Raw genomic sequence first — 13,486 nt, forward strand, 5'->3', positions numbered from 1 at the left:
CCTTTCATACTCACAAGAAGTTGTAAAAGTAATACTGAGAGTTCCAGTGTACCGTTCACCCAGCTTTCTCCAGTGGTGACATCTTCCATAACTATAATTAAGTTCTATGTATAAGTCACCTTTCTAGACTTCTTGGTGGCTCTTTGGCTCCTGGCATACAGTAGGAATTCACAAACTTCAGTGTGTGATGAATGAATTAACGTGCTCCACCGGCTTAGAACCACATCCAAGTAACAGATTGTCACTCCATCCTTACCCCAGGACATTGCATCCCCCATCTTAGGAGACTCAGATGAAGCCTTGGACATTTCTTGCCTCCCTTTGTGAATGCTGCTGACCCATCAGACAGGGAGGACAATAAAGGGTTCTGGGATATATGCTCGTGTGCGTTTGTGTGCTAAGTCAGTTCAGTTATGTCCGATTCTTTGCGACCCTGTGGACTGATTCTGCCAAGCTCTTCTGTTCATGGCATTCTCTAGACAAGATACTGGAGTGGGTTGCCATGCCCTCCTCCAGGGGATTTTCCCAACCCAGGGATTGAACCTGCATCTCCTGCATTACAGGCAGATTCTTTACTGTCTGAGCCATCAGGGAAGCCCAGTAGAATAGCAGCGACCCCTTGAAAACTCCAAAGGGGAGTCCAGTCCTCTGTAGCCAATCCGCAGTGGTAGAAGACTGACTTTTCTGTTTATCCTACCACGTGTCCTAAAGATGCAATCCAAACACAGGCATGAGTAAGCAAAGTAATACAAAGTGAGGAATATAAAATAACAACTGTACATTAATTATAACTATAAGGAAATGCATAAATCCCAGCCAGGATTCAATGTATTACATAACCAATGAGTATATATTATTAATCTGCCATTTATTAGCTGTGTGGCATGAGCAAGTAACTTATCTTTGCTTCAGTTTCCTCATTTATAGGTGGGGAAAAATAAAACCTATTGCATTCAGTTGTGAGAATTAAATGAATTAATATGTGTAAATTTACAGAAAAATGCTTAGTACTTTAAATATTTAATGTATGTTTTTGTTTATTCTCGTTTTTGATCTAGAGTAGAAGGATAAAAATGTATGAGTGGTATGGATTTTTTTTTTTGTAAGATAATTAAAGTACATAAGAAAAAAATCAAGTTTTTTTTTTAATTGAGCTTTCTTCCCCATTGAACTTGTGGTGAAAACTCTTATAAGGACATGAAAGGGACTGTAGAGAGTGTAGTGGATGGTGATGTACAATTCGTTGGAAATTTTTATTACACCAGGTATCATCAGACAGTACAGACCTGTTGGAAATGTGATTGGAAATGCCTCATATGTTTCAGTCTGAAAACTTGGGGTAGGAAGGGTGCAACTTTTCTTTTTATGCTGCTCTTGGGAGTGTGCTGGTTGATTCAAGTCACTGGTAACTCCATCATGGCGCTTGCTCTTCTAGTTGGGCAAACTTTTTCATTTTTCTTTTAAATTTTTTCTTAATTGGAAAAATAATATGGGCACATGGTAAATCATGTAACATTGCCAAAGGTAATAAAATAAAAAATGAGTTCCATCCTGCACTAGGCTCCCTCTCTGGAGGCAGCAGCTGGTATTAGCAGTTTCTTAAGTATCCTTCCAGTACATGTATGCACACATACACACACAATTAAAGCATAATATATGTACTGTTCTGCACCTGTATGTCATGAAGACTGCTTCACATCAAGTCACAGTAATGCACCTCACCACATTCCTTTTCGTGGCTACGTGGCATAAGGTAGAGTTGTTAAATTCCCAATGTCAATTTCCTATGATTCAACCTGATGACTTCGGGAAATACATTTATATAATGAATCTCCAATGGATAGATGTTTGTATTTTTTTTTTTAATCCTTGGGTATTACAAACAGTGGATCTCATTGTACATATTCTTCTGCAAATATGAGAATGTGTTTGTAGGATAAATTCCTTAAGTGGGTGGCTGCTCTCATGTGCTTATATTTGTATAAAGCCTGACAAATTCTGGCAATTGCTCTTTTAAGTGGTTTTTACCACTTTATGCTACAGCCAGCAGTGTATAAAAATATAAGCAGAATTCTTGGGAGAAGAGAGAATGAAAAGATGAAGCATTCATTCTAGCCTTCTCTTTGCGCTCAGGAAAATACTGAAGTGATCTCCTTTTGAGTAAGAAGGGAAGACTGTGAGTCCAGAGTTGGTTTGTAATAGTGACAATTATAGGCACAATTTATTAAGCTTTTACTATTATTTCATATTAATTCATTTAATTCTTTTTTAAATATTTATTTTTAAAAAAATATTTATCTATTTATTTATTTGGCTGTGTCTTAGTTGTGGTACACCGGGATATTTTCTTGTGGTGCAAGGGCTGCCTAGTTGTGACGCATGGGCAACTAAGTTCATGACATGTGGGATTTTCGTTCCTGGACCAGGGATGGAACCCACATCCCCTGCATTGCAAGGCAGATTCTTAACCACTGGACCACTGGACAAGGGAAGTCCCTAATTCAGTTAATCTTTAAGACAACCTGAGAGATAGGTCCTCCTGGCATTCTCACCATTTAATCATTGAGGAAAATTTAGGAAGAGAGATCAAATAGTGTATCCATGGTTTCACAGCATGTTATTAATGGAGAAGGGTTACTTGCTTTAAGATTCCCCTATCTTTGGATAAACTCTGGAAGTTGGTAAAGGACAGGGAAGCCTGGCGTGCTGCTATCCATGGAGTCACAAAGAGTGAGATACGACTGAACAGCTGAACATCAACATCATCGTCTTTGGACATCCTTGGTGGTCTAGCAGCTAAGACTCTGTGCTTCTAGTGCAGGAGGCCCAGGTTCTATCTCTGGTCAGGGAACTAGATCCCACATGCTTCAACTAAAGATCTCTTATGCTGCAACAAAGACCTGGTGCAACCAAATAAATAAATATTTTTACAAATCTTCCTTCGCTGGACAGTTTCATGTTCATATTTTTATTTCATGTAAAAAATGATCTCAGTCTATTATCTTTTATATTATATTTGTTTGTCAACATGTATGTGCCTTTAAGGAACTTATATTTCATTTTTCCCCACCAAAACTATAAACTTGAATCCTAAAATTCTGTTTCAATTGAAAAGAAACAGTTATTGAGGTTTGAAATCATAAAGCATTTTTAATGCTTTATTCTTAATCACTGTGACATTGTACTTTTAAATATAATTTTATTATAATTACATATGTATATTTATGTATATAGTATTTATATAACATACATATACAATAAATATTGCAGATGTTTTCTGTTCTTTCGTATATTTGTCATTCATTTAAGTTTTTCAAGTCAGCTATTCAGTAAAAATATTCAGTCTTCAACTTTGTTATATTTTGAAGTGAAATGAAGTGAAAAATGTTCAGTCGTCTCCAACTCTTTGTGACCCCATGGCCTTTAGAGTCCATGGAATTCTCCAGGCCAGAATAATGGAGTGGGTAGCCTTTCCCTTCTCCAGGGGGATCTTCCCATCCTAGGGACTGAACCCAGGTCTCCTGTATTGCAGGCGGATTTTTTACCAGCTGAGCCACAAGGGAAGCCCTTTTATATTTTAGCTTTCTTAATTGTCTCTGTAATATTGAATTTTAATCAGGTTCTGGCTGGAGCAAATGACAGGAACAATCACCTTAAATCCTTTTGCAGTAAGGCAGAATGTAAGTCACTGCTTTAATGGCAGCATCAGCACCATTGTTTTAGTTTGACCCAGTGGGTAGCATGGGCACATGGTCTAAGAGTCTGAATTAAGGCTCCAGTTTCTTTGGGAGCATGGTTTTAAATCCTACTGCCTTCTCTCCTTTTTCTTTTTTAATCATGGTAAAAAATACATAATATAAAATTTACCATCTTGCATATCTGAAACTGTTTTAAGAACCAGAGGAGTGAAAACTGCTGCTCTAATGCATAAACCATAGAGACTAAGAGATTGACATATATCATTTAATATTAATAATGAACATTGTTATAAAAGTCATTAGCACCTTCAAATGTTCCTTAGTGCTTCAAAACCCAGTAGATCCATGTTTTATTTCCTGTGCCACTGCCATTTCTTAATTGTGTGATCTTGGAAAAGATGTTTAACTTTTCATTCTCAGTTTTGTCATCTGTAATATGGAGGTGTTAGGAGGAATACCCATTAAACAACAGTTTCTCTTTTTCCTTTTCCCTCAGCGCCTGGTAACCACCACTCTACTTTTGAATTTGACTACTTTATATACCTCATACAGGTGAAAGTGAAAGTCGCTCAGTCATATCAGACCCATTGTAACCCCATGGACTATACAGTCCTTGGAATTCTCCAGGCCAGAATACTGGAGTGGGTAACTGTTCCCTTCTCCAGGGGATCTTCCCAACCCAGGAATTGAACCAGGGTCTCCTGCTTTGCAGGTGGATTCTTCACCAACTGAGCCATCAGGGAAGCCCATATAGGTAGAATCATACAGTATTTGTCTTTGTGTGTGTGTGATGGCCTTCTCTCACTTAGTGTAATATCCTGAAGGTTCATCCATTTTTTAGTATGTGACAGGATTTTCTTCCTTTGTAAAGCTGAATAGTATTCCGTTGTAAGACTGTGGCACATTCTGTTTATTGATTCCTTCATCAGTGGACATTTGGGCTGCTTCCACCTGTTGACTGTTGTGAACAGTGCTACTATGAACACAGGTCTTCCACATCCTGCTTTCAGTTCTTTTGGGTGTATACCCAGAAGTGGGATTGCTGGATCATATGCAAGTTCTATTTTTCACTTTTTGAGGAACCTTGTTACTGTTTTTCATAGCTGCTGTACTATTTTGCAGTCTTAACAGTAGTACACAGAGATTTCAATTTCACCACATACTCATCAATACTTTGTTTTCTGTTTCTAATAGTAGGCATCCTAATGGAAGTGAGATGGTATCTTCTGATGATTTGATGACTTGATGATTTTGATGATTTCATTTCTCAGATGATTAGTGACATAGAGCATCTTTTCAAATGCTTGTTGGCCATTTGTGTATCATCTTTGAGAAATGTCTATGCAGGTCCTTTGCTCATTTTTAAATCAGGTTATTTGATTTTTTGTTGTTGCATTGTAGGAGTTTGATATGTATTTTGGATATTAATCTCTCATCAGATGTATGATTTGCATATATTTTCTCTTCTGTAGCTTGCCTTTTCACTCAGTTGTGTTTGTTGATGCACAAAAGCTTATTTAAGCTTGATATAAGTCTCATTTGTCTCTTTTTATTTTTGTTGTTTGTTCTTTCTGTGTCATATCCAAGAAGTCATGGCCGAGTCCAATGTCATGAAGCTTTCCCTCTATGTTTTCTTCTAGGAATTAAAAAAAATTATCTTAGGTTTTACATTTAGCTTTAATTCATGTTGAGTTAACTTTTCTACTTGGTGTAAGACACGGGTCCAGCTGAATTCAGCACCATTTTTGATGGCAGACTTCAGTTATCCTATAAAGCTTCCAGAAGAAGCCATTCTCGTCCTTCAAGTTCTGTCAAGGTCACTTATATTGTACTGGGCAAAAAGCTGTTTAACACTTGTTGTGTGTCTGATGAACTTGGGAAGTAAGGGCAGGAGATACAAAGATGAATAAGGCAGGGAACTCTCAGGTGATGTGGATGCTTTATCTCTTAATAGGAGTTTTGGTTATAGAAGTCATGCATTTGTCAAACCTCAGTTAATATGCACTCAAGGTTTGTGTGCTCCATTGCATGTAAAGTTCAAATTAAAAGGAAAAAATGAAACAGATATTGAACTCTGGCTAATAATATGCACTCTGAAGTTTTTAGATGGAAATGCATTGATGTCTGGATTTACTTTATTTTTAAATTAATTATTTTTGGCTCGTCTGGATCTTCATTGCTTTTTAAAAATAATTTTATTTATTTATTATTTTTGGCTGTGCTGGGTCTTCCTTGCTGTGCGGCTTTTCTCTAGAAAAGCCGCACAGCACTAGTTCCAGTGCTTCTCTTGGAAATAGAAGCACTAGTTCCAGTGCTTCTCTTGTTGCAGAGCCTAGGCTCTAGGGCACGCAGGCTTCAGTAGTTGCGGCTCCCAGCCTCTGGAACACAGGCTCAATAGCTGTGGTGCAGGGGCTTAGCTGCGCATCAGCATGTGGGATCTTCCTGGATTGAGCCCATGTCTCCTGCAATGCCAGGCAGATTCCTATTCACTGTGCCAGCAAGGAAGTCCTGGATTTTACTTTAAAATGCATCCCTCCCAAAGGATAGATTAATATCTGGATAAAGGGGTGAATAGGCGATAAGCAAGTATATTTAAAATATTAATGAATTTATTCCATGTTTGTAATTTTTCAAAATAGAATAATGAGGGGGGAAAGATGAGAAGATAGTACCCAGAGGGAGACTGAGCTTCACCTCACATGACATAATGGTCTCTTGTGTCCTGTCCTGGAGAAGGCAGTGGCACCCCACTCCAGTACTCTTGCCTGGAAAACCCCATGGACGGAGGAGCCTGGTAGACTGCAGCCCATGGGGTCGCGAAGAGTTGGACGTGACTGAGCGACTTCACTTTCACGTTTCACTTTTATGCATTGGAGAAGGAAATGGCAACCCACTCCAGTGTTCTTGCCTGGAGAATCCCAGGGATGGGGTCACACAGAGTCGGATAGGACTGAAGTGACTTAGCAGCAGCAGTGTCCTGTCCTAAACCCTTTTGCAGGCAAGTGGGTGTGGTGGTAGAACTCGTTAGCACTAAAAGCATTTGTTCTCCTGTGGAGCCTGTTTGTAAACCTCTGACTCATTGCCATAAGTGCCTTCTATTATGAGGAATCAGTTAGGGGAATTAGAATGACTGGTGATTGCCAGCAAGTTTTGAGGTCGTCCAGTGCCTACAGAAAGGAATACATTTTTAATTGTAATTTAGTATACAATTATATATAACTGAAGCAAAAGTTTTATACTTTCATACACTCTAATATCTCTATTTAATTTCCAAAAAAAAGACGTCTGTCAATTTTGATCCATTAATGGGTTAAGAACCAATAGTGTGAAAAATCTGCTTTAATACATCAATCATGGAGATGAAGAGATTGACCTATATCATTTAATATTAACAGTGAACATTGCCATAAAATTATAAGCGTGTTCAGACGTTCCTTAGTGCTTCAAAGCCCAGTAGATCTGGGTTTCATTACCTGTGCCACAGCAATTTCTTCATTATGTAAGAATGTTTGGAAGAGATGTTTTAACTTTCAGCCTCAGTTTTGTCATCTGTAAAATGGAGGTATTCCGGGAAATAAACATGCCCTAGAGTTCTTGAAAAAGGTTAATTGAGATGATGTCTGCCAATTGAAAAGCCTGATTAAGTGGGAAATATATTTTAGGCTGTGAATTCATTAGCTTCTATATCTTTGGGACTCAAAAGAAATCAGAATAGGCTTTGAGGCTTCTGGTATCCTTCAGTATCTTCTGTTCTTTTTTTCCAACTTGTTTTTTGTACACGTAGCCCACGGAGTACCCGGTCGTTGGCTGTAATGCTCGGTAACACAGCACTCAAGTTTTCCATCAGCTGTTGGAGGTGGCATTGGTGACAGTGCCATTTGGAAACATGGGGAGATTTGGCAGGCTTAGTGGTGTTTGTTGTTGGAGAATGCTTTGGCATAGTCCTTGGCGAAAGAGGGATGCCTGGGGTTTCTCACTGATTCATCCCTTTCGCATGGAATTCTATATAAACTGTGTCTGACTTGGGGAGTGGACAGGAGGAGCCCAGTGGGCCTCATTACAGATGACTTTATCTCTTTGAAATTTCCTTACTGAAAGATTATTTCGCATCATTCGGATTTCCTCCTTTTAAATCTGAACAATTTGGCTGCTAGTGGAAGTAATTAGCCGAAAATGTTCTGGTGTTTTTGGCACAATTAGCATTTTTACTCTTCTTAATTTAATCGAATCTTAGGATTTTATTGCTGGGAGAGCCCTTAGAAGATCAGAGCGAGAACAGCAGTGGGGCTCTCTGCATCAGGTCCAGAGCTCTTGCTCATGTCTGGCTGGAGACGAGACATAGTACTTTAGCTGGGGAACGGGGAAGACCCACAGCTGATCTAAAAAAACTTATTACGATTGCTTTGTGCTTTTTCGATCCCTTTTGAGTGCATATATTATTACTTACTGAATTTACCAGTTTATTACCTTGGATAGGCTTCCGTGGTGGCTCAGTGGTAAAGAATCCTCCTGCTAAGGCAGGAGACGCAAGTTCAAACGCTGGGTTGGGAAGATCCCCTGGAGGAAGAAATGCAACCCACTCTAGTATTCTTGCCTGGGAAATCCCATGGACAGAGAGAATCCTGGTGGGCTACAGTTCTTGGAGTTGCAAAAGAGCCAGACATGACTTAGCAACTTAACAACATCAATAACAAACAGCCAACTTAGAAATCTTGGTGGCTTAACATAGCAAAGATTTATTGGTTGCTCACATACCATATCCAGTCAGAGTCAGGATTGGTAATATCTGTCTTTCTCTGCACATGTACTCAGGGACTTGGGCTGATAGAGATCATACCATCTTGGAGCCTCTTAGGACACATGCCTTTATGGGAAGAGAATTCACACCTACTCTTCATTGCCTCTGCCCTGACCTGTAGTCATTTCGCTCACAGCTCATTGATCAGAACTGGTCACATGACCCTGCCTAACTGCAAAGGGCTAGAGATATGAGGACATGGAGTATTTGATGAGCATTGTCAGGGAGAAGGGATGCATGGTATTATGTTTATAATATCTGCATATTGAAAACACTCAGCCTCTTGTTTTCTAGATCTACCAAGTTTCATTACCATCCCAGTTTTTTAAGCCTCGGGGTCATAGAAGCCATTATGGCAGTAGCTTTTATTGATAGTCTGATGGGGACAGAGAGGCTGCTGCCAGCCACCAATTAATGGGGTCTGTGTGCCGAGCCGCAGGTAATAGAGAAACAGGGACAGCTGTGATTTCATCGGCTGACCTCCCTCACCAGGCAGTAGGTTGGATTACTTTCACTGTGGACTTCATCTTCCTGGTTGGTTTGTGTGTAGGCTGAAAAATAATCCCTCCCTTTCCACAAAAAAAGGCAGGTCCTAATTGCTGGTAACCAGTTTACACTGTGCATGCTAAGTCGCTTCAGTCGTTGCCACCCTATGGACTGTAGCCCGGGAGACTCCTCTGTCCATGTGATTCTCCAGGCAAGAATGGTGGAGTGGGTTGCCGTGCCCTCCTCCAGGGAATCTTCCCAACCCAGGGATCGAACCTGTGCCTTTTATGTCTACCTGCATTGGCAGGCAGGTTCTTTTCCATTAGCGCCACCTGGGTAGCCCCTGGTGGACATTGCCTTATATATCAAAAGGAATTGTGCAGATATGATTACGTTAAGAACCTTGAGATGGGAGTGTGTCTTGGGTTGTCCCCGAGGCTCTAAATGCTATCAAATGTATCCTTACATGGTGTATCCTTACACATGTAGCCTTACACGGTGATAGCAGAGGGAGATTTAACACAGTGGCCACGGAGGCAGAGATAGGAGCGATGTGGCTCCACGCCATGGGCTGCCAACCAGGAGCTGGAGGAGTTGAGGAACGGATTCTACCCTGGAGCCTCCGGAGGGAGCGGGCCCTTGCCAGCCTTGATTTTGGCTCAATGATAATGACTTGGCCCTTCTGATCTGTGAAAGAGTAGATTTCTCTAGTCTTAAGCCACCAAGTTTTTACAGTAGCCTCAAGAAATTAATACACTTAGGTTTCCGCTTTCTTGGGAATCAGTGGCTCTTACCCTTAACCGGGGCCCTGAGGAATCGGGACTGAGGTGAACACTGGGGAACTGAGTGCTGGGGGAATAGGGCACTCTGTACTTTTTTTTAACCTCTGAAATTTAAACCATGTGAATTTATTACCCATTCAAGAAATAAATAAAATTAATCTCTGTGGCTCTGGGGACCACTGTAGGTAGTTGTTGTTGTTTAGTGGTTAAGTCATGTCAGACTGTTTGTGACCCCATGGATTGCAGCCTGCCAGGCTTCCCTGTCCTTCATGATCTCCTGGAGTTTGCTTAAACTCACATCCATTGAGTCAGTGATGCCATCCAACCGTCTCATCCTCTGTCGCCCCCTTCTCCTTTCCCAGCATCTGTAGTAGGGGAACATGGTTCATTTTATTTATTCATTTCCATGACTAATGTCCAATGCAGTTTGTGTTCTGTGCAATGCACCGTGGGTAATTCTTTTCAAATTGTCACCCCACAAACCTTACCATCCCACCTGCTTTATTTTCTTCTCTCTCCATCATATTTCTCAGGTTTGGGTCTAGGTCAGTAGCAAGACTGAATTAAGTGGGAAAAAATGAATGATGGTATAATGATTATTATGTCTTTAAAAAATACGTATTTATTTATTTATTGGGCTGTGTTGAGCCTTAGTTGCAGCACACAGGATCTTTCGTCACGGTGTGCGGACTCTAGTTGTGATGTGGGCTCAGTTGCTGTGAGGCATGTGAGATCTTAGTTCCCCAAGCAGGAATCAAACCTGCGTCCGATGCATTGGAAGACATAGTCTTAGCCAACTGGGCCACCAGGGAAGTCTCAATTATAACTTTTTTGAATTTTAAAATGTAATTTAATTAAAAATCACTTTAGCCTTACCTCTCACTCTTTATCAGGGCTTCCTAACTGGTATGCTGAGACTTAATTCCTCAGCCTTGGGGAGTGTGAGGCAAGGCTGGTGGCTTCCACTTCAGAAATGCTACCCCTGATGCCAGTATGCTCTATTAAGTACATGCTTTTCTGTGTGTGCAGTGATGTGAAAAGGTTGGTAAATACTGATCTAGGTAAAATATGACCTTATATTTAAAAAAATACATGATGCATGAAAACAGCTATGAAAAACAAACAAGCAAACTTGTTGGGTCTTTGGGAAAATTCTAGTGGTTATTTTGCTCCATTGTGGGAATCTTCAGCCTTTTTTCCACTGTGACGCTCGTGATAAGGATGGTCATGATCTAGTGCTCTCCTGGCAAAGGCACTGGCATTCTTGCAAAGCCTAAAAGCAGGCTCAGAGTCAGTGTCTCCCACACAAACCTGTAGAGAAAAAGAAACAACAGTAACATTTTAGGAAATGATCTTGAGTTCATTCTTATTTACCAAGAAATTAATCATCAAGAACTTGGGTGTGTCCACTGTCTGTAGGAACCATGTCCTTCTGATTCACCTAATAACTTATATCACACTAGAGAACCACTACCCTCATGGAATAACATTTCACAATTTCAAGCCACCATGTAAGAGATAGATTTTTCTACAGTATTAGTGATAAGCAAACAAATTTTTTAATGGTATTACATGCTGTATATCAATAAGAACTTCATCAAGTTCAATTTTCATTTGTTGAAGTATTTGTTGTTCTGTTCCATCCTGGTGGGTCTGATGATGTTGGTGATGCTGTCTGTTCTTTTATGTTTTTTGGAAAATTAACTAAATTAGTATGTCAGTGTTGTATTATCTGAAGAAATCTAGGAGCTATTAAAATGCTTAAAAATAAAATGATCAATTCTTCTTTTGTTCTCTTGACAGGATAATTGAAGCTATCTGCATAGGTTGGTTCACTGCGGAGTGCATCGTGAGGTTCATCGTCTCCAAAAACAAGTGTGAGTTTGTCAAGAGACCCCTGAACATCATTGATTTACTGGCAATCACACCGTATTACATCTCCGTGTTAATGACCGTGTTTACAGGCGAGAACTCTCAACTCCAGAGGGCTGGAGTCACCTTGCGGGTGCTTAGAATGATGAGGATTTTTTGGGTGATTAAGCTGGCCCGTCACTTCATTGGTCTGCAGACACTTGGTTTGACTCTCAAACGATGCTACCGAGAGATGGTTATGTTACTTGTCTTCATTTGTGTTGCCATGGCAATCTTTAGTGCACTTTCTCAGCTTCTTGAACATGGGTTGGACCTGGAAACATCCAACAAGGACTTCGCCAGCATCCCCGCTGCCTGCTGGTGGGTGATTATCTCTATGACTACAGTTGGCTATGGAGATATGTATCCTATCACAGTGCCTGGAAGAATTCTTGGAGGAGTTTGTGTTGTCAGTGGGATTGTTCTATTGGCGTTACCTATCACTTTTATCTACCATAGCTTCGTGCAGTGTTATCATGAGCTCAAGTTTAGATCAGCTAGATATAGTAGGAGCCTCTCCGCTGAGTTCCTAAATTAATGTATTGCAAAGCAATTCTTGCATACACTTCATTTGATCCAGTTGACGCTACTTCATATTTATGTGTTTCTTGCTGGGTGAGCACTGCAGTTATATTGTCATCACCTTGGGAGAGTAAAAATTGTCCTTCCCAGCTGAAGGGGTAAAAGAATTTACTTATTATGGAGTAAAGAAGATTGAGACTGCAAAGGAAAGGGAATATCTCCTGGAATAAATTTTAGGATCTTATTTTATTTAGACTTGTCTCTTCCCTGCCTTGAACAATTACACTTTTTGTGTTTGTTTTAAAGTATATTATTTGAACATTTTAAAAATGAAAGCTACTATTTTCCAAATGTTTTTCCATCTTGTGAATACAGAAGAAGCTTGGAAGTTACAGTGTTTTTTTGTTGGAGAGTAACATTTTCATTTCTAAATGTTTTATAATCTCTTATATCAATGTCAGAAGTATCCTGGAAACATATGTCAGATGCAGGAACTGTTTAACAAATACTTTGAAAATTTGGCCAAATTTTAAAGTGTAGAGTGAAGCTAGTAGATACAATCAAGAATAGTATTTGAAAAACTTCTCTGGCATATTTCTCAATTATCTGATTTATTTTTGTTCTTATTCTCCTTATCATACCATAATATAATATGGTATGATATCATACCTTATCATACCATAATATGATATGGAAGCTTGAGTATGTTCTTCCTTTTCCATTTTAGATTTCTTTTTTCTCTGTCTTGAAATGACTTAGAAGAGTGTTGTATTGTTTAGCATTTTATTGGAGTTCATTTTATTTAATTCATTGCTGTTACTAGATGTTAATTGTCCTGACATTCAGATGTCCAAATAAGATTTCCAACATTAAAATGATAATAGAAATAGTTTGATATTGCAACCCATACTTATCTTCTTCTGCTCTTAATTTTTTTTTTTTACTAAACACCATGTGTTTAATAAGACTTAAAATGAAAGGATATTTATGTAACGATTTTATACCAAAGTCATACTTAGATGTTGTCACTGGATTGTCTTAAAAAAGAAATCAAACATTTTCTTACTCTTGGTTGCTGTGTAGCCAAGCCAGTTTTAAACCAGCTAGAAACAATGAATACATCAGTTTTTGAGTTGATCTTCACCATTGGCAATGATAGCTATGCCAAAACTTCTTGTAACAACATTGAATAATATGCCACACTAATCTGGCTAGGTTATTAGGACTAGATAATATAAAACTGATGATGTTAACAATCTGAATTAGAATTTTGCTTTATTAACCAGTTG

The 13,486-nt window shown here is 39.3% G+C and overlaps 1 protein-coding gene across 2 annotated transcripts in view; it reads left to right on the forward strand.

The window, feature by feature from the left end:
- The window catches only part of KCNG3 (potassium voltage-gated channel modifier subfamily G member 3), a 48,053-nt gene extending 35,840 nt beyond the window's left edge, over window positions 1-12,213 (forward strand). For both annotated transcript variants that reach the window (XM_065927382.1, XM_065927383.1), the window contains exon 2: window positions 11,568-12,213. In XM_065927382.1, the coding sequence (XP_065783454.1) occupies window positions 11,568-12,213 (646 nt within the window). The remainder of the gene's footprint in view (window positions 1-11,567) is intronic.
- The last annotated feature ends 1,273 nt before the right edge of the window (window positions 12,214-13,486 follow it).

The sequence above is a fragment of the Muntiacus reevesi genome, chromosome 3, assembly GCF_963930625.1.
Source record: "Muntiacus reevesi chromosome 3, mMunRee1.1, whole genome shotgun sequence".
Lineage (NCBI taxonomy): Eukaryota > Metazoa > Chordata > Mammalia > Artiodactyla > Cervidae > Muntiacus > Muntiacus reevesi.